The 22,831-nt window shown below is 40.3% G+C and overlaps 1 protein-coding gene across 4 annotated transcripts in view; it reads right to left on the bottom strand.

The window, feature by feature from the left end:
* The window catches only part of ZNF532 (zinc finger protein 532), a 127,458-nt gene that overhangs the window by 12,225 nt on the left and 92,402 nt on the right, over positions 1-22,831 (bottom strand). For all 4 annotated transcript variants that reach the window (XM_029060118.2, XM_029060119.1, XM_029060120.2 and 1 more), the window contains one exon: positions 326-438. In XM_029060118.2, coding sequence (XP_028915951.1) covers positions 326-438 — 113 coding nt within the window. The remainder of the gene's footprint in view (positions 1-325; positions 439-22,831) is intronic.

The raw sequence follows: 22,831 nt of genomic DNA, 5'->3' as shown, positions 1-22,831 counted from the left end.
GCAAAATGCGTGACCTCCCTAAGGCCTTTGTAAAAATGTCTTTGGTAAGGCTAATTTGGAAGGGTATGATCACTATGTTTTCATCTTCTGCATTTTTATAATCCAAAGAAAAGAACTAGGGGGAAGATGCCGAAGTTACCATTCAATTGTTAATCTGATAAAACTCTAAAGCACAGTACAAAAAAATCAAGAGGGATGATCAAAAATAATTCAGAAAGCAACAAATCACCTCAAAAACCAATACGCAATTCAATCAAAAACAGCTTACATTTATTTCTCACTCTTATTTTCTAGGTCTATGAAAACATTAAAAACCAGAACTTACGAGCAGGTGTAAACTTTCCTAATGCCTTTGTGTTTGATGCGATTATGGCGACAGAGACTGTGTGATGAACTGAATGATTTGTCACACTGGCGGCAAGGATGCTTCTTCATTTGCTTTACAGGAAGAGAAGACAAACAGATCACTCAGAGGTATTCAAAAATAGGATGCATTTTCAAAATTAAGAACTCCGTGTTAAAGGTTACATTTCATGCTTGAGGGACTGTGGCAACTTGATGTAGAGAAGGACAAGAAGGGGAAAGAAGTGTATTCAGGAGAAACGTTAATGGAAAATTAGGAGTTTACCTGGGTAGCTTTTAATCAACGCTTCCCCTTTATAATAAGCTTTCTATAAAAGCTCCCTTACTTGCGATAATGAGGGAAATATGTTTTTGTTTTTTCTTGGGAGACACAGCATAAAATAGTTCCACAAATAAATGACAAATACAGTTATGGTTTAATTCAATGCTTTCACATACACTCCGCTGTCCCATACTGTGTGCCATTTTAAATTGAATTCTTTACGGAATAAATCTATCTAGATAATTTTAAACATAATCAAAACTCCCTTTTTTTTAAATGGAGCAGTGATAACTTCACATTATATAAAGCAAAAGAGTCAGCCAGAACACTTAGTTCTTAAAATCTACATGGTTAGGAAACAAAAAAGTTCGGAAACATCCCCAGAGAGACTGAAAACTCAATTAGAAAACAAACCCCCACTCGCATAATATCAAAAAAACTAAGACTTTTTAAAAAACAGAATGATAAAGATGCTGTTATTTTCCACTCCAAAAGATTCATGTTATAATTATATTCACTAAAAATTGGAACTCAAAATAAAACTAGCACCACGACTTTAAATACTGTAGAGTAAAATCAATTCTGTTTCATTCACAAAGCATTTCCCAAGTGCCAATTTAACTGGACTCTCCACATTCATCTGATAAGAAGCTGTATTATATTTCATAAAACAATTTATTATGGTAAGAGACAATGCATAAATAGTATAGCATATGCAAAGACAAGATCTCATAGAGTACGGGGTCTCAGGAGATCTCAAATCTAGGACTTTCTTTCAGTGGCATAAGGATTTAGAGAATCAACTCTCAGCGTGGCCAAGTGGAAAGAACCCAGGCCTGAGAATCAGAAGGACCTGGGCTCTAATCCTGCCTCCACTATTTGGCTGCTGTGTGACCTTGGGCACGCCATTTAACTTCTTTATGCCTTAGCTTCCTCATCTGCAAAATGGGGTTTAAGACTGTGAGCCCCATGTGGGGTATGGACCATGTCCAACTTGAATAGCTTGTATCTACCCCAGAACATAGTACAGTGCCTGGCACAAAGTAAGCACTTAACGAATACTGTAGAAACAAAAACAAACTCTCGGGTGACAGGAATCAGCATTAGGAGAGCTGATTTAATTGACCTAATAATTATCAGAATTTCCACAAACGTAAGTCAACGGGTGTAGGTGAATGATCTATTAGGGCAATTGTCTTGGGTCATGTTCGCTAGGGCTCTGCATGTCTACTGTCACTGCAAGGTACTGTGGGGGAAGAGGAGGTGGCACTTAATGCTTGTCACCACGTCCCTGTCCTTTCGCCTCCCCTGCCGCCCCATGCAGTATCAGCTTTGTGAGGTCTTGCTTGCTGATGAACTGGTGTTCAAAGTTCAGGGCTGGAGGGACCCCGTGGAGTGGGGCGGGGAAGGTGCTAGGATCGTATGAGACTGTGTTGGGGAGGAGGGGTGTGTGTGCATGGGGTGAGACTTAAGATTGGAACAACCGCTTTTAAACACTCTCCCTTCTGCATCAACATCCCACTACTGCCTCTCTGCCCCTTGTGATGGCGTTTCAACATTCTTAGCCCTGTACCTGAAGGGAGGGCTCTACAGCTTTTGGGACCTGCCCCCAGAAGGGAAGGGAAGAAGGAACAAGTGGGCATGCTGATTCTAAAGCTTTTGAAGGTGCAGGAAGAGGATGGGCATGATGCTGGCTCAGTGGTGGGAGAGCTGGAGATTTTAAGAACGGAGGCTTTGTTGTTTAAAGGACCCTTCCCCCCACAAACCAAACTGCCCTCAACACCTAACACAAACCCTTCCACCACACCCAAGTTGCAAGGAAAACTTCCCGGGGGAACCAGTGTTCAGGAGCCAGGAGTCATGCTGCTGTAGAGAAACTCAAAGAGGAGATGATTAATACCCAAACTCTTTCTCCCTTCTGCGGTACCCATATCTCTGCCATCATCAGTTCCTCCTCTCCAAGAATGCCATGTAATCCCTGGAATGCAGCCTGGCTTCCAGTAGAAAAATTCACCAACTACAAGTATTGGGAGAAACTAGAACGCTCCCTGAGGGCACTCAGTATTCACTCTCCACTTCGACAATTAGATTGTCTCCGAGGGACAGGGACCATGTCTGATTCCCACCTGAGTATTGTCTCCCAGGGCTTAGTATAATGTTCTACACACAGAAAGTGTTTAGTATAATGTTCTACACACAGTAAGTGCTTAATAAATACTATCATTACTACAGCACTACTGCTTGGGGCATAAAAGATAGTTTCCATTTGTTCAGTTATAATAATGTTGGTATTTGTTAAGCGCTTACTATGTGCCGAGCACTGTTCTAAGCGCTGGGATAGACATAGGGGAATCAGGTTGTCCCACATGGGGCTCACAGTCTTAATCCCCATTTTACAGATGAGGGAACTGAGGCACGGAGAAGTTAAGTGACTTGCCCACAGTCACACAGCCGACAAGTGGCAGAGCTGGGATTCGAACTCATGAGCCCTGACTCCAAAGCCCGTGCTCTTTCCACTGAGCCACGCTGCTTCTCCAAGTTATAGTCACTGAGCACTTACTATGTGCAAAGCACTGTACTAAGTGTTTGGGAGAGTTCAGTGCAACAATACACAGACACATTCCCTGCCCACAACAAGCTCCCATCCCAACCTTCCACTCCACCATTTTTCATCTCTTCCCCAGGTCTCACCTGAGAGCAGGAATCCTGAGGAAATGAATTGAAATTACTCAGTAATTACCAAAGAGACTAGTTTATTACTAGATATAAGTGAAAAACCATCTTAGTGCTGGGGGAAAAAACAATAGGTGTCATAAGTCAACCCTTAAAGGAGAAAATGAAATAAAATTGCTAAACTTTTTCAAGTAACAGTGATAGCATTTATTGAGTGTCCATTGGGTGCAATGTACTCTATTAAGGTGTTTTGAAGTAAAACATAAATCAGTGAAATTCCCTGCCCACAAAGAACTTACATTCTTTGACATTCTGTCAAACATTCTAAGTATATCTTCAAGTTTGAGAAAGGTATCAGAAAATTCAAAGCTATGTGCCTTTTCAATGCACTGTAAATGTAAGGGAGGGAGGAGGGGAAACTGATGTAAACGACGCAAGCAGTGATGGGAATTCATTCACTGTTTTTCACTACCCATTGTCTAAGACATTCTCCCACGTGATCTTTCTGAATGAAGCAGCGTGACTTAGTGAAAACAGCATGGGCTTGGGAGTCAGAGAACCTGGGTTCCAGTCCTGGCCCTGCCAGTTGCCTGCTGTGGGGTTTTGGGAAGTCACTTAACATCTCTGTAACTCAGTTTCCTCAACTATAAAATGGGGATTCAAAACCGGTTCTTTCCCCTACTTAGACTGTGCGCCGCATGTGGGGCACAGACTGTGTCCAACCTGATTAATTTGTATTTATCCTGGCACTTAGAAGACTGCTCGACATAGTAAGCATTTAACGAATACCATAAAAAAAGAATACTTTCATAAAAATGAGAGACATGCAACCAAAGTAAGCAATGGTCACTACTTCAGAAATGATTAAATTAGTACCCAGCATACTTTTATGATGCACAGAGTAATATTTCTCATTCTAAAATGTTTCTGTAAAATGTTTGGAATTATGTAAGTACAAACAAACACTGAAGTGAAGGTATGATATTCTCCGCTTCAGTTCTGTGCCATTTGATCGTAAGCTCTGAATATAAAGCATAGATGCAAAAATTCCCTATAAGAATCACACTTTTAAGTGAAAATTACTCATTTTGCACAAGGAGTGCACTTAAAGGAGTGCACTTAAAAGACTGTACTTAAAGGAGTGCACTTAGTAGACAGAGCACAGGACTGGGAATTAGGAGGATCTGGGTTCTAATCCTGACTCTGCCATTTGTCTGCTGTGTGATCTTGGGCAAGTCACAACTTCTCTGTGCCTCAGTTACCTCAACTGAAAAATGGGAATTAAGGCTATGAGCCCCATGTGGGATGTGGACTGTGTCCAACCTAATTAGCTTCTACCTACCCCAGTGCTTAGTATAGTGTCTGGCACAAAGCAAGTCCTTAACAAACACCACAAAAAAAAAAAAGGTTGCTCATCCAAAACAGGTGATTGGTCCCTCTGACAGTAGAAGAGGGAAAATCTTCAAAAGATCATTCTCAAAGGATGAATGTTGAAGCGACAAAGCTAAATGTCCTGCCACCTTATATCTCAGCAAAAGGTTGGGCAAAACTGCTCTTGTGTGTACACAGAGATTGAAAAAGGATGGAAAGGGTCCAGAGTTAAAATGCCAGAGAGGCAGAAAAATGGTGAATTGAACGATGCCCCGTGAATTGAACGATGCCCCTTTGCAAAATACTATCAAAATTATTCCTGAGTTTTAGAATTTCAAAATAGTTTAAAACTTTTAATGATTTAAATCATTGTATTAACTTTTTTGCTTTAAATGTTTCTTCATATTTTAAAAAATTACATTAGGCGATCCTATTTGGAATTCAGATATAAATCAAATAAACACTGGGTGGCAAGCATGGAATTCCTAGGGGAGCTTTGCAAAACAAATTAATTGATGTGGAAAAATAAATGTCAAGGGAATGATCAATGGGAGGCTAAAGAAGAAGCAATAATAGTGAATAGGGGAATTTTTTGAAAGATACAATCTAGAGTTGCTTGATAAATTCATGAAAAAACTTTGGATAATAATAGATTTTCTTTTTTATATTCCACTTAAAGGGAAAAGTTGAGAAACATTTCCTTAGTTCTCATATAAATTCTAAGAATTTACAATTTGTTGAAAACTGTGTATTAATAATTTGTTCCAACATTTCCCACACAGAGAGATCACACTGACAAAATAACCTAAGGACTTCTAAGCAATGGCTAAGTGGGCTTCAAAGCTGCTTTCAGAACCCATATATTTTGCCTCCAGTGTTCCTGTCAGGTCAAAAAAGAAGAAAGGGGTGAAATTGTGCAGAAAGAGAAAATCAGAACAGTTTAAAAACTTCATAGCTAAGATTTCTACTTCACTCCGCTACACTATAGTGTATGATTTGGGGCACTACCAAATCTACAAGTATTCCAGTGTGGCACCGTGGAAAGAGCCTAGGGCTAGGAGACAGATCTGGGTTCTAATCCTGACTCCAATACTTGCCTTCTGTGGGAACTTGGGCAACTCAATTGACTTCTCTGTGCCTCAATTTCCTAACTTGTAAATGGGGATTAAATATTGATTCTCTGCCCTCTTAGGCTGTAAGCCCTGTTTAAATTAGGATAGGGACTGTGTCAGATTGGATTATCTTGCATTTCCCCAAGCCTCTGGCTTAGTAAACAACCAATATTTTTACTGTTAAGAAGAAGAAATCGTACTTTGGTCAAAAGATTGTTAGAGGAGATAACTAATTAAACTAATTTTTTTCTTTTTCTTAATAGTATTTGTTAGGTGCTTACAATGCTACCAATTTGTTACCGATTACCTATTGCTACCGATTTGTACATTCCAAGCGCTTAGAACAGCAGGGAAGCAGCGTGGCTCACTGGAAAGAGCACGGGCTTTGGAGTCAGAGGTCATGGGTTCGAACCCCGGCTCTACCACTTGTCAGCTGTGTGACTTTGGGCAAGTCACTTAACTTCTCGGTGCCTCAATAACCTCATCTGTAAAATGGGGATTAAGACTGTGAGCCCCACGTGGGACAACTTGATTCCCCTGTGTCTACCCCAGCGCTTAGAACAGTGCTCGGCACATAGTAAGCGCTTAACAAATACCAACATTTTATGGAGAAGCAGCGTGGCGCAGTGGAAAGAGCACGGGCTTTGGAGTCGGGGCTCATGAGTTCGAATCCCAGCTCTGCCACTTGTCAGCTGTGTGACTGTGGGCAAGTCACTTAACTTCTCTGTGCCTCAGTTCCCTCATCTGTAAAATGGGGATTAAGACTGTGAGCCCCACGTGGGACAACCTGATTCCCCTGTGTTTACCCCAGTGCTTAGAACAGTGCTCTGCACATAGTAAGTGCTTAAGAAATACCAACATTATTACAGTGCTCTGCACATAGTAAGCACTCAATAAATACTATTGAATGAATGTGCCAAGCACTGAACTAAGTACTGGGGTAGATACAAGATAGTCAGGCCAGACACAAGCCTTGCCACTCATGAAGCTCACAGTTTAGAATGCAGAAGTTCTCTACAAATATTAAACACTGAACAAAAAAATGTGTTCAAACACTTTAAAGCAAACAGGTAACATTACATGAGAACTCTCAAGGTTCTCACTGTCAAAATAAGCCAGTGTGAATTTTTATTGTTCCTCTAACAGTTGTCTGAGACTGCCTTAAAACACTGATAAGAACCACTTCAACAGTTATCAAAAGGCTTAAACAGTAAAAAACCAGATCAATATTGCTCTACAGTTCTTCCACCAAGTATGTTTTTACTCTGAGTTTTGGATACAACACTGTAAGGGAATTAGGGAACTTTATTCCAACAGCACATGTCTATCTGGATAGAACTCCTTCGGCAAGTCACTTAACTTCTCCGTGCCTCGGATACTTCATCTCTAAAATGGGGATTGACTGTGAGCCTCATGTGGGATATGGACTGTGCCCAACCTGATTAGCTATCGTCTACTCCAGTGCTTAGAACAGTGCTTGACACATAGTAAGTGCTTACCACATAATATTTTTAAAAACCAACAAAGTCTTGATGGTAATATTGGAAGAAATGGTTGTGCATTTGTGTGGTATTCAACAGGCTGTGCACACTAGAAAGCAAGCAAATTTTCCTTAACATATAGCCCCCATAGTACAAGAGAACTGGCTATATTATGTGGAGATATTTATAGTCATGCCAAATGACAAAGCTATTTTAAGCAAAATTATTTCCCTATACAAACAGCTGGTTTGACATTATTATATAACAAAAGGAGTTTATACCTTTCATAATTATTAATTTACAATGAAACCTCGGTATAGGAGATTATCCCCAAAAAGCATCCTTTTTCCTCTTTGAGAGCAGGTAGTCATTTCTGCTATTACTATGTAGTTATATTCCTTGGGCTACAGGGTAAATCATTCTCAATTCAATTCCTCATGGATGATTCCCAACTTTAGCTCTCCAGTCCTGTCCTTTCTCCTTCTCTGCAGTCTTGCATTTTCTGGCCTTCAAAACATCTATATCTGGATTTCTTGCCAACACCTCAAACTAAACTTGTCCAAAACAGAACTTCTCATCTTCCCACCCAAACCCTGTCCTATCTCTCACTTTCCTATCATTATATGCACCACTGCTATCCTTCCTAGCTCATAAACCCAGCATTATCCTCAACTCATCTCTCATTCAACCCACATATTCCAAGTCACCAAATCCTCATCTTCTACCTTCACAGCACTAAAATCCACCCTTTCCTCTCTAGCTAAACTGCTACTGCTGATCCAAGTAGCACTTATAGCCAGCCTTGACTACCGCATCCGTCTCCTTGTTGACATCCCTTCCTCCTGTCTCTTTCCATTCCAGTCTACTCTACATTCGTCTGCCTGGATCATTTTTCTAAAAAATGTTCAGTCCACGTCTTGCTATGCCTCAAGAAGCTCCAGGGATTGTTCATCCACCTCTGCATCAAACAGAAACTCTTTACGATCAGTTTTAAAGAACTCAATCATCTTGTCCCCTCCTTAGCTTGCCGATTTCTTACTACAACTCAGCTGAACACTTTACACCAACTTATTCACTACAACTCAACCATGTCTATCTCGCTGTCGATCCCTTGCCCACATCCACCCCTTGGCCTGCAACTCCTTCCCTCTCCATACATGCCAGACCACCACTCTTTCCACCTTCAAAGCTTTCTGAAGGCTTGTTTCTGCTAAGAGGCCTTCCCTAAGCTTTCTTCTGCCCTCCTCCCTCTCCCTTCTACATTGCCTATGCACTTAGATAATAATTATAATAATGATGGTTTTTGTTAAGTGCTTACTATGTGCAATGCACTGTTCTAAGTGCTGGGGGGGATACAAGGTGATCAGGTTGTCCCACGTGGGGCTCACAGTCTTAATCCCCATTTTACAGATGAGGTAACTGAGGCAGAGAGAAGTTACATGACTTGCCCAAAGTCCCACAGCTGACAAGTGGCAGAGCCAGGATTAAAACCCATGACTTCTGACTCCCAAGCCCCTGCTCTTTCCACTGAGCCATGCTGCTTCTCATAATCTATACTCTTTAAGCATTTGACATTCACCCCACACTCAGCACCTCAGAACTTATTTACATATCTATGATTTATCTATTTATGTTAATGTATGCCCCCTCCAATAGACCAGAAGCTCTGTGTGAGCAGAGAACATGTTGTATTGTACTCTCCCAAGTGCTTAGTACAGTCTGAACACAGCACACAGCACTCTGCAGCCTGGATCATTTTTCTACAAAAACATTCAAGACCTGTCACTCCACTCCTCAAAAACCTTCAGTGGTTCCCCATTCACCTCTGCATCAAACAAAAATTCCTCATCATTGGCTTTAAAGCACTCAATCACCTTGCCTCTTCCTACCTCATCTAGCTACTCTCCTACTACAAACTAGCCCACACCCTTCACTCCTCTAATGCTAACCTTCTCACTGCGCCTTGATCTCACCTATCTCATCTCAGACCCCTCACCCACATCCTGCCTCTGGCCTGGAACGCCCTCCCTCCTCAAATCCAACAGACAATTATTATTTCCCTCTCCAAAGCCTTATGGAAAGCTCAACTCCTCCAGGAGGCCTTCCCTGTCTAAACCTCCCATTTCCTCTTCTCCCATTCCCTTTTGAGTTGGCCTGACTTGCTTCCTTTGTTCTCCCCCCATCCCAGCCCCACAGCACTCATATACATATCTGTAATTTATTAATACTAATGTCTGTCTCCCACTCTCTAGACTGTAAGCTCCTGGTGGGCTGGGAATGTGTCTGTTTATTGTTGTACTGTACTTCCCCAAGGGGTAGAGTGTTCTGCCTGTTCTGCACACAATAAGCACTCAGTAAATATGAATGAAAGAATGAATGAAAAGCACTCAATAAATACCACTGATTGACTGGGAATTAACGGATTAGGGGTTGGATGATTCAAAGATACCGTGATTGACCTTTCCTTCTGTATAAATCTCTATATGGCTCTACTCAAATTACTGCTTTTGATTAGATTAAAATAGACTTCTAACAAAGAATATCCATTACTGCTACAGCAAGAGGGTCATGTTCTTGGAAAACCCCACGGTAAACTAAACTAATGTTATAGTTGCAGCACACTTAATATTCAATCTCACATTATCAGACAAATATTCCCTAACTCCTCAACATAGTTCTGACTAAAACATTTAGTGGAAGCTCATATTATAGCCAAACTGAGTGCAGTTTCCTATATGAAATTATGTGAAGTGCATGAATGCATTCCCAAGATCCAAAATAGTAGCCCAAATTATAGAAAGATGATTTCTATAATAGAGATAAAATAATAAATGCATTCCACAATTGAAGAGCAATGTAAGTGTGCACAAATGATACTGTACTAATGGGCACCTACAAAAATACTTATTCAAAGGTTCATCTTTTACATCACATTGAAGTCAAATGTCCTCCAAGAAGCCTTCCCCAATTAAGCCCTCTTTTCCCTGACTCCCTCTCCCTTCTCTGTTGTCAATGCACTTGATCTGTGACCTTTGGGCATTTGACATTCACCCCCATCTTCAACCCCACAGCACTTATATCTATAAATTATATATTATAGATCATTCATTTATATTAATATCTGCCTCCCCCTCTAAACTGTAAGCTCAATGGGGCTAACAATAATAATAATAATAATGAGGATGATATTTGTTAAGTGCTTACTATGTGCCAAGCACTAAGCACTGGGTTATATACAAGGTTATCAGGTTCATGTGGGGCTCACAGTCTAAATCCCAGTTTTACAGATGATGTAACTGAGGCACAGAGAAGCGAAGTGACTTGTCCCAAATCACAGAGTGGAAAAGTGGCAGAGCTGGGATTAGAACTCATGACCTCTGTCTCCCAAGCCCGTGCTCTTGCCACTGAGCCACTCTGCATCTCTAGGGTATCAAGTCTGTTGCACGTACTCTGTTTTAGGATAGTGCTCTGCAAATAATAAGTGCTCAAATGAATACCACTGATGATGATAATTCTGCAAAGAGACACTTTTTTTTAATGCACTAGATATGTCATTATCTATGAGAAATAAATCTGCTATTAACTAATACCACATTAATTTACTCAAAATACTTCAAAGACTGGGGTGGAGAGGAAGCTAAGTTATACTGTGCAAGTCTGGGCATTAACATTCAATAGTGTGCTTTTAAGAGGAGCACTAGAAAGTGGACGACTATTATCTTAATGCTCACCTCCAGCAAAAAGCCTTTGCACCCTTTCCACTGATTATTATTGTAATGAAATAAATTCTATAAAGATGCAGAAATACAAACTATTTTACTATACTGCACGGTAAGACTAAAAAAGAGTCAGCAAAGTGAAGTGATATTGCACTTTGATTGAAGCCACCCATGTGCACACAACCATTCCTTCCTACATTAATCTACTTGTGCCAACTCATAGATCATGTTATACCCATAACTGAGCTGAACCATACTGGGAGAAAAATGTTCCCCGATACTTCTAACCTGTTAAATCTAATGCATGTAATGAAAACATGAGATAGCAGAAATGACTAAACTCCCAAATCGATGCAATAAAAATGACAATTTAGGCATATTTGGTTTGGGCACTAGAGAAGACAGTGTATGGAAACACATCAGGTATCATCTGGGAGTGCTGATTCTGTCCAACTAGACATTGAAAGTTAGAAATCAACCATGTCACAAGCTTCAAATTGTGTCTTTCCATCTAACAAATGTCAAGCTCACATTACAGCCCACATTTTGGAGCTACAGGTAACTAACTACAAAAGAGAAAAACTGCAAAATGCTCCAGGGTGACCGGCACTTGTGAAACTAAAAAATATGTTCCATGATAAAAGGTGTAAGGAACTTAAAAAAATGTTAATACATAAATACCCAGTATGCCACAGTTTTATACATCAGTGTTTACTTCCCTTTCTTCACACTTGAGGTTTATCTGCCACTGTATCTAAATATGCACAAGAGCCACTTAATACCTGAATTTAGAAGATCTTATTTACACAACTATTGATGACCTTATTTAAACAACGAGTAGCTTGGAGAGAAGCAGTAGTCCAGGCTTGGTTATTTTACTTGCTCTTCAGATAAATTTCCTTAAAAACCCAGAATTTAAAGAGATTTCAACTAAATTTTGAGCAATCTATATGGTATGATTGTTTTTTGGTAAATAAGACAAGTGGCAGAGATTAAAATCCAGGTCCTAATGCCTGTCTTCCCTAGTAGACTGTAAGCTCGTTGTGGGCAGGGAACATGTCAAACTCATCTCAACCATCTCAAACTGTACTCTCTCAGCACTTAGAACAGTGTTCTGCACATAGTAGGTGCTCAAAAACATGACTGTGATTGATGAGGCTCATAGTCTACATGGGAAGTATTTTAACAGATAAGTTAGCTGAGGCACAGAGGAGTTAAGTGACTCACTCAAGGTCACAAGCAGGCAAAATAAATTGACTGTGGAATACATATTTTCAAGTAAGAAATTTAATCATTACTAAAAAATAATATTCCCATAGAGATTCCTCAAAATGTAGTTGAAACCTCTTTAAAACTGTGCTAAGAAGAGAAACTTTAAGTCAAAAATATATGGTGTAGGACCACCTCTTCTCCCCTTATCAACTTGCTATCAGAACTGCCCACAGTTAATACAAACAACAAAAAATTGCATCAATTTGTAAACTCAATTCAATTAGTGCCTAAAGGGATGAAATCTACCTCCTACCCCAGCTACCTCTACCTAATCCTCCTGTTTCCATCTCTACTGAGTGATTTAGGTCGAACAGGAGCCTTCCAATTCACGGCTGTCTTTCTGGTACCCAAAATCTGCAGACCCAGCGAGCTTCATTTTTTCAAGCATAACAGTTTCTACTCTGTCTCATGCCTCCTAAGCAGTTCCTAAAAGGGGAGGTGAACTCAGAGGTCTGCGTTAAGTACCAGGATCCCACTGAGGACTGCAGAGACCACAACCTTATTTTAGTTCCTGTAACTGTCTAGTTTTAAATTGACTGCATCCCTGAAAATAAATCAGACCTCAAATTTATTCAGCTGAAGCTACTAGTTATCCCCAGTTAGGCTGCAAGAAATCCAGCCAGTAAGAAAACTAGAGACAGCTACTCTGATTCCAGAACTTCTTGCCCATCCCAATCTAAGGACACAAATGAATTCATTGCCAGGCCCCTTCTGACCTGAACCATATTGTGCCAAAACTGTTCATTTGGAAAAAAAAAAAGCTGCCACTGAGGTTGTTGAGGTTTTGTATCTTTCTTCTAATTTCTAGTTCTTTTCTTTAGAGTTTTGTTCTTTGATCTCTAAAATCACTGTAGTTCCTAAGTGGTTGCTTGCAGATTGCAAAGGCCAGATTTCTGCTCTAAGAAAGTCATGGACTTAATAAATCAGTATTTGCTTTCCTGGGAAAATGGGAAAAACACTCGAAGCAGGACGAAGGACCTGGGTTCTGATCCCGGCTCTTCCACTTGTTTGCTGTGTGACTTTGGGGAAGTCACTTAACTTCTCTGTACCTCAGTTATCTTAAGTTTCCTCATCTGTAAAATGGGGATTACAACTGTGAGCCCCTTGTGGAACATGGAATATATCCAACCTGATTACCTTGTATCTACCCCAGTGCTTACAACAGTGCCAGGCACATAGTAAGCACTTAATTAAAAAAAAGATGCATAATGCTATTCATTTGCAGATTTTTAAGTGGTTGGGTTTGGTTTTTCTTTTTAAAGAGACCATGACCACACTTAGTAAGGAAGGGCTGTCGGGGGGAGGTTGTGGAAATGGAGAACAATTTCTTTTTTTCTTGGAATAATTGTCAACAACTCCAAATAAAGGGACCTGCCTAGTTAACAAAAACCAAAAAAATAATAATACTATTCTGGGGTAGTATCACTGACATCTGATATTAAAAATCATAATGTTTTGACATTGTAAAACAAATTTCAAAAACTGCCTTTTTCTGAAAACCTAAGGAGAAAGGGAGTTAATCAGTTCCTCCAAGTGATTTAACTTACCTGGGAACAAACTACCATGGAAAAAAGACAAAAATAAAATGTGAGAAAGACACTCCTATTGCTTGTGTAACTTTATGAGTATTTACTAGCTGGCCCAACAAGTCTTTTAGAGCAGATGTTGCTGGCATGCTATGTATATGCTGGCCAAGGAAAAAATGGAAGAAATGTGAGCACTACTGACAAAACAACACTGGTGCCCAACAAAGAGGAATGTACTGGGAACAGAAGCCACATTATTTTCATCTGTCTGGTAGTTTTTCTCCCCCAAACCTGATAACCCTAAGCCCTCATTTAAATAATAATGATGGTATTTGTTGAGCACTTACTATGTGCTAAGCACTGTTCTAAGCACTAAGTGAGACACAAGGTAATTAGATTGTCCCACGTGGTGCTCACAAACTTAATCCCCATTTGACAGATGATATAACTGAGGCACAGAGAAATTAAGTGACTTGCCCAAAGTCACATAGCTGATAAGTGGCGAGCCGGGATTAGAATCCTTGACCACTGACTTCCAAGCCCCTGCTCTTTCCACTGAGCCACACTAGCTTCTCTGATCATTTGTCCTCTGGGCCTGAGTGTCAACTACAAGCTTAGCTGTGTACTCCTTAAGCATTTCAAACTCACCCCAGTTGTACAACACTTATGTGCATTTCCTTATACTCTACTACTTCCCCTATTACTTATTTTAATGTCTGCCTTCCCCTGTAGACTTGTCGGCAAGAATCACATCTACCAACTCTACTGTATTATACTTTCCCAAGAGCTTAGCACAGTGCTCTGCACATAGTAAGCACTCAATAAATACCACTGATTGACTGATCAATTGATAACTAAGGGCTGGGTATCTCCATTGAAAAAAACTTCGAGTTAACAGTGCTTATGAGATGCTTTTTTCCCCATGCATTGCATTACAGAGGTGTTCAGCAACCCACATGGAACTGAAGGAAATTGAGTGTTTTATATCAAGGATTACGCAAAAAAGAGAATACTGAACTGCAAAAACCTCTTAACCTGTTTATCAGGGGTGTAGTTTTTTGCCTGAATGTCCTCTGGAGCAAACTCCGCTCCTTTTATGGTATTTCTTAACCGCTTACTATGTATCAAGCACTGTTTTAAGTGCTGGAGTAGACATAAATTACTGTCCTACAGGACACGGTCCCTATCCTATGTGGGGCTAACAGTCTAAGTAGGAGGGAGAACAGGTACTGAAGCTCCATTTTACAGTTGAGGACCCTGAGGGCACAAAAAAGTTGAGTGACTTGCCCTAACATCACCCAGCAGGCAGTTGGAGGTTCTGGGATTAGAACCCAGTGCCTCTCCCTCTCAGGACTGTGCTCTTTCCACTAGGTCATGCTGCTTCTACTGAAGAATTTCCCTGGGCATTTGTAATGTCCATTGACACCAGCAATGTTCCTTCCAAACTCATCACTGACAAGTACATGAGGGGTCCCCAAACAGGGAACAAAATGATGGGTACAAAATTCCCAGCAGAACTGCCGAGAGGGTAAGGTACAGCATGCTTCCAGCTACCGCCAGCCAAGTCTTCCAATTGTACTGTCCAACTAATTGCCATCACTCATCCTGAGGAACTAAACCCTCAAGGAGTGGAGAAGCTGATGTGTGGTCCCTTATAGTTGAAAACGGTATGCTGTGGGAGACTGGCGCTCAAGGTTAATCAAGTCAGGTAAGTTACATGGGATCAATCAATCAATGGTATTTATTGAGAGCTTACTGTGTGAATGGCACTGTACTAAGTCCTTAGGAGAAGACAGTACAACAGTTGACAGACATGTTCAGTGCCCACAAGGAGCTTAGAGTCTAGAGGGGAATACAGGCATTTAAAAAATGAATAAATCATAGATATGTACATGAGACCTTTGGGGGTGAGGGTGGGGTGAATATCAAGCCTTAAACGGACTTTAACATACAGATCCAAGTGCACAGACAGTGTAAAAGGGAGAGGGAATCGGGGAAAGGAGGACTTAGTTGGGGAAGATCTTTCGGGGGAGATGTGATCTTAGTAAGACTTTAAAGGTGTGGAGAGTGGTGACCCATAATATATGGAGGGAGAGGGAGTTACAGGCCAGAGGGAGGATATGGACAAAGGGTTGGTGGTGAGATAAAGGAGATAGAGGTACAGTGGTCTGGTAGAAGCAGCGTGATTCTTAGAATCCCAAATCTTTCTAGACCAAGAATCGGCAAACTATGGCTCACAAGCTACATTTGCCTCTTCTTGGAACCAAATATAGCTTTGAGCCTTCTGCCTCTCTCCAATCCAGTCCTTAATTCACTCTGCTGCCTGGATCACTTCTGTTAGAAAAAAAAAATTCAGTCCAGGCCTCCCTAACTCCTCAAAAACCCTCTGTGGTTGCCCATCCACATCCACACCAAAAAGAAGCTCCTTATCACCGGCTTTAAAGTACTCAATCAACTTTCCCATCTCCTACTTTACCTCACTGATTTCCTACTACAACCCAGTCTACACTCTTGGCTCCTCTAACGCCTCGATCTTGTCTATCCCTCCACTGACCCCTTGCTTACTTCCTCACTTGGCCTGGGTCTCCCTCCCGCTTCATATCAAACAGTTCACCACTCTCCCCACCATCAAAATCCTCCAAGAAGCTTTCCCTGACTGAGCTCATTTCCCCTAACCACCTTCCACTCACCATCGATTATGCACTTAATAATAATAATAATAATGTTGGTATTTGTTAAGCGCTTATTAGGTGCAGAGCACTGTTCTAAGCACTGGGGTAGATACAGGGTAATCAGGTTGTTCCACGTGAGGCTCACAGTTAATCCCCATTTTACAGATGAGGTAACTGAGGCACAGACAAGTTAAGTGACTTGCCCACAGTCAAGCTGACAAGTGGCAGAGCCAGGATTCGAACCCACGACCTCTGACTCTCAAGCCTGGGCTCTTTCCACTGAGTCATTCTGCTTCTCTACTTGCCTGTATATCCCTTAAAAATAACAGTAGTAATAATGATGGCATTTATTAAGCGCTTACTCCGTGCCAAGCACTGTTCTAAGCACTGGGGTAGATATAAGGTCATCAGGCTGTCCCACATGGGGCTCACAGTCTTAATCCCCATTTTACAGATGAAGTAACTGAAGCCCAGAGAAGTTAAGTGACTTGCTCAAGGTCACACAGCAGACAAGTGGCGGAGGTGGAATTAGAACCCATGTCCTCTGACTCCCACCAAGCCCGTGCTCCTTTCACTAAACTATGCTGCTTACCTTAAGTACTTTGATACTAACACCAATCCCACAGCACCTACATCCATATCCTTGTACTTCACTTTTATTTCTCTAACCAATTGTTTTAAAGTCTATCATCCCTTGTAGACTGTAAGTTCCTTGTGGGCAGGGATCTAATGTACCAACTCTATTGTACAGTAGTAGTAATAGTACTTATTAAGTGCTTACTGTGGGCAGAGCACTGTACTAAGTGCCAGGAGAAAATACACAGGAGGGAACTAGACATGGTCCCTGTTCCTCATAGCTCACAATCTAAAGGTTTAAGTGGGTAGAAGGGACTGGAGACAGATACATCATGAATGATGAAACAATATTGTAATCCCCCAAGTGCTTAGAACAGTACACACAGTGAGCACTCAGTAAATACCACTGATTGACTGATATACAGCTCAGTAAGCCCCCAGTTGGGGAGGGTACATGTTATGTTTTTCATACTTGTGTTGAGATTTGTAGCTCTGTATTCTGCAGTGGTAGCACAGCGGATTACAAAACTCATTTCAGACTAAGACTTCAGGTATTCCACTCATTTCTGTATCTGCCTTAGGGGGTTCTCCCTTTAGTGAAATCCAAGAAATACACATGAACCAATTTATAGTCTAAGATGCTCCTCAATGCCCAGAAAAGAAATAAAAAGAAAATCTGAGGAGAAATCCCAGCAACTCTTTCAACTGCTCCCCAAATATGAGCAACCCAAGTGGGTTACTCAGTGGAAATATTTGAAAGGATCATATTTAGCCCAGAAGAGTTTTTAGTTTTCACTAAAGGATAATTTTGGTTTAATGTATTTCTATGTGGAATGTGACATGGACCACGTTGCATGTCTGCATCACTGTTACTGAATGCATACCTTCCGTTGTTCCTTCCAAAAAAAACGGCTGTCTCATGATTTGTACCTAGAGATATAAACTATAATAATAAAAATAATAATGTAATTTTTGTTAAGCATGTGCCAAGCACTGTACTAAGCATTAGGGTAGATACAAGATAATCAGGTACCACAATGGGACTCACAGTCAAAGTAGGAGGGAGAAGTGGAATTGAATCCCCATTTGGCAGATGAAGAAACTGAGGCACAGAGAGAAGTGAAGCAACTTGCCCAGGTCACACAGCAAACAAGTGGCAAAGCCAGGATTAGAACTCGGGTACTCTGACTCCGAGACCCAAGCTAGACCACACTGCTTCACAAACTACATGCAATTGATATCCTTGAGGGGCAATCTTTTTCAATCAGTGGTATTATTAAGCACCTGAGTGCAGAATACTGTACTAAGTTCTTGGGAAAGTTCAATGCAACAAAGTTGGAAGATGCTATTCCTGTCCACAATCAATGAATCTACTTATTGAACACTGTGCTACATGCTTGGGAGAGTACAATATAACAGCTCCTGCCCACAAGGAACTTAAAATCTAGAGGGGGAGATACATTCACATAAACACTGAGCTGACAGTCTACATTCCTTCTGCTCAAGGTACTGTGTGCAAGGTCAAGATAAAAGTATAAAAATTCTTATTAGAACACCAGCCCCATTTGGAGAGTGGAAGAAGAGGTGGCTTATGTGAAGCAGTATGGCTTTTGGAGAAAGCATGGGCTTGGAAATCAGAGGACCTGAGTGCTAATCCTGACTCTGCCACTTGCTTGCTGTGTGACCTTGGGCACGTCACTTCACTTCTCTGTGCTTCAGTTTCCCTAACTGTAAAATGGGGATTCAAACCTTGTTCTCTCTCCCTACTTAGAGTGTGAGCCCCAGGTGGGACAGGGACTACGTCCAACTCAATTAACCTGCATTTACCCCAGCGCTTAAAACACTGCTTGACACATAGTAAGCACTTAACAGGCACCAAAAAAAAAAGTAGCATAAATTTGAAACACTTTGGTAATCCCAACAGTGCCACAAAAAGAAACAACAAGGTATCTTATGAATGCTCGTTATGGGCTAATTCTGTAGTACTGTATTCTCCCAGGGGTTTAGTACAGTCCTCTACACATAGTAAGTGCTCGATATATACCACTGACTGATTATGGTTGATGCTGATTTAAATAACCAACTATCGGACCTCTTGCTTCTCTTTCTTTTCCCTCCAAACACCCTTCTTTTGGCTATCTCACAACTTTTTAGTACCTCTGACAAAGAGCAGATATGGAAAAAGAACTCACAGGCAAAGAAATTATTAATAGCACTTGGAAAGGTTTGAAGGGGGGAACAAAATTGAAGTTTTTGGATAACTACATATTTGTACTTAACTTATCCATGTCCTCATTGATAGGGTTAACTGAAAGTTGCCTGTATCAACACTAACAAATAATGAAATGGGTGGTCTAAGAGAAAAGTTTGTAAGAATCGTAGGAATTTCAACATCGTTACCATTAGGCACAAAAATCAACCCATGGCTGTCTTATGTATTTAGCGATTCCAAAATTTGTGGGATATTTTCTTCCCTTGGAAAATCCCAAGTTAAATAAATTATAAAACACAGACCTACTTTCCATAGCACCTCTCATCTGAGGACTTCCGAGCACTTTAAAAATGTTACTTCAGGACAGTTCAAATGAAGACAGGATCTCTAGCACACAGCAGCAGTTAAGAAAGCAAACAAGAAAAACAAGCATCAAGTACTCTAACATTACTTCTGTCACTACATAAATAAGGCACAAAACCTTATTTACAGTCCTGTGCTTTCATTCCTCACCTTGATAAAGGTACAATACAGGTGAAAACCAACCTTGAAATGGCAAAGAGATTAACAGTCTAAGAATTCTAATCATCTTTTTACTCTTTCTCCCGGGGGGCGGGGGGGCAGGGATAGTGATGAATTGAAAGGATGTTGCTACATTTAAAACAATGAAGACTTCAGATGAGTATAATCAGCTGTCTTTCTCTGCATCTGCTTAGTGGACATCCATTTTTTAAAAGTTTCTAAGGTCAAGGTTACAAATTAAGTTGCAATCAGGAAAACTTTCTGAAGAAAAATAGGGATAGTGGGACTTATATGCATATCTGTAATTTATTTATTTATATTAATATCTGTCTCCCCCTCTATACCGTGAGCTTGTTTTGGGCAGGGAATGTGTCTGTTAATTGTTGTATTGTACTCTCCCAAGTGCTCAATACAGTGCTTTGCACACAGTAGCACTCAATAAAAAAGACTGAATGAATGATAGGAGAAAGACAGTAAAGTCAACATAAAGGTGCTGCTCTCTCTGAGCATCTGAGAAGATGCACCTCGTCACAAACAATAGTTTTATTTGGGACCTCTAGCTAATATCCCAGTAAATACTGCTGGGAAAGATGGACAGAAAAATCATGCATTTTTATCAGTTTTTTCGCAACACTACTGGATTCCAAAGCAGACATCCTGGCATAGGCAGCACTAATAATTTTACTTTCCATTTTCTGGAATTAGGAAGTTCTGAATCTGAAATGCAAATGGATGCCAATGAACTTGCATGCATGCGAATTGTTTTGAAACTATTAATACCCACCAAGGCAAAAGGTTAGTAAGGACAACTTCTCCCAAGAGTCTCATGCTTGGTCAGCAACACAGGCAGCAGCCTATATAAATGTGCCTTCAACTCTGATTACTGGGCGTCACAGCATTCATGGTTAAATTCCAGAGTTGAAAGAGAAACGTTTCACTGGAAGTGGCTATAAAAGGTAACAGATCTGATTCAAGAATTGATTTCAGATTCACAAAAAAAGATTTCTTCTACTGATCAGGAGGCACTCTTCTGTTATGGACCAAATCTGGCATTATCATTTGTCATTCTTCTGTCTAGACTGCAAGCTCCTTGTGGGCAGGGAACGTCTACCAACTCTGCTGTTTTCCTACTTCCCCAAGCACTTAGTTCAGTACTCTGCACACAGTAAGTGCTCAATAAATACCACTGATTGACTGATTGTCTAATCCGCTCTTATCTGCTACCTTTAGAAAACAAGTTTTTTGTTTAACGGGTAAGTATTAAAGTTACGCTATCTCTGAAAGATTTCAAAGGCTTGCTTTCTTAACTAATCTTGCCATCATCTTTCTCTTTATTTTTCTTTATTTTTATCAGATTGAAAGAAAACATGGATAAGTTAATTTTCAAGATGAAGGCAAGACAATCAAACCAAAGAAACTAAACCCAGTAGTAGCAGGGTAGTGCTTTTTTGCTTCCTCGTTTCCTGAGGATCTATGACAGGAAAAAATATTTCCACAAAGTATTTCTATATTTACTTAGGAAGAAGAATGGTTGGTATACTGGAAGCTCATTTAAATGTGGAATTATAAAAATTGATAGCAGACACTTGGCACTAGTGCATGCAGACATGACAGATTCACTTGCAAAGTATGTATATTGTGTGTGTGTGTGTGTGTGTGTGTGTGTGTGTAGGGGTAAATGCTCATTCATTTTAAGCCTCAATTTTGCATACAATCAATATTAATGATCTCCCACATAATCCCACAATTTGCTTATACCAAAGTAAACCAGAGACCACTCTAGAAATTAAAGCTAGTCCTCTGAAATAACCATCAACATTTGTGAATTCTAACTTCTGAGAAATGCTTCCATTTTTGAATAATTACATCTTTTGAATTATCTATTATTGGACAGAATTCTTGGATAAGATTACTAAATATGGATAAGGGGACAAGATGATGTCAAGAACAACAAAAATATATTTTAAAATAATCTTGTGGGCAAAATCTGCATCTGTGTATATCTGTGGCACAAAACACAAATTTACTAACCTGAATATATGCGTCTTTTACCCCTTGGACCTGGATTTGACTCTAGCCATGAATGAAGTGACATAATCATCCTGTTTTAACAACAGTGGAAGGGTAAAAGTGCAACTGATTTTAAACTCATTTCTAATAAGTAATACTAGCAGCTATAAATGATTGCCAAAATTACACAAAACAGACAACATAATTAATTTTTTATGTTGTCAAAGAAAAATGATTTTAATAGAAAGTGACTTGTAATGACACTTAGTGAACTCAAAAGGTACTGGTTAAAGTTCATTTTGATAAGAATACAGGTTTAAATATTTACAGAAAGATGCAATATAGTGCTTTCAGTCAATTTGTGACATGAGACAAGTAGCAAGAGGACAAAACAGAGAGAGTCCTTACACCATGAAAATGGAAAAACATGGAAGTGACCATGATGTTTGAAAAGGCCCCATAAGCAACATTCATGCCCTATTTTTGCCATGGGTGAGCAGAAGCAGTCAATGTTGCATAGGTTTCAAAACCGGTATAAAATGGAAAAAAGTAAAAACTAAGTTTGAACAGTACAGAAATGCCCTTAAATAGCAATCAGTGTTCTCTATTTGTGGCACAGGGTAGGAATATGGTGACACAGAAACAAAGGGAGAATTAATATTTTCCCACCCACTACCAAACCTTTAGCTTGGAATGACTTTCATAGGGTTCTAAGAAAGATAATACAGAATGTTTGGGCTAGGACATGGTGGTAGAATCAGAGAACATTCTTCTTGACAACATGAGCCTGTCTAGATAGAGCGCAACCTGTTGTTGGAACAAATGGATGTGCATATGGACACAGCATCAGACATGTTGAGTGCTTCAGTGTGAGTTTTCCTTAAGGCAGGGTTCTGTAAGAAAGCAATCCCCATGTTAACAGATGAGCTAGATAAACTGTGAGGTTTTGTAATCCCATTACAACATATTCAAAGTAAAAGGAGACCATTTCCTCTAGACTGTAAGCTCCTGGTGGGCAGAGAACATGCCTACCAGCCCTTTAACACTGTACTTTCACAAA

This window comes from Ornithorhynchus anatinus, chromosome 3 (genome assembly GCF_004115215.2).
Source record: "Ornithorhynchus anatinus isolate Pmale09 chromosome 3, mOrnAna1.pri.v4, whole genome shotgun sequence".
Lineage (NCBI taxonomy): Eukaryota > Metazoa > Chordata > Mammalia > Monotremata > Ornithorhynchidae > Ornithorhynchus > Ornithorhynchus anatinus.
This window is presented reverse-complemented; position numbering and strand designations above follow the sequence as displayed.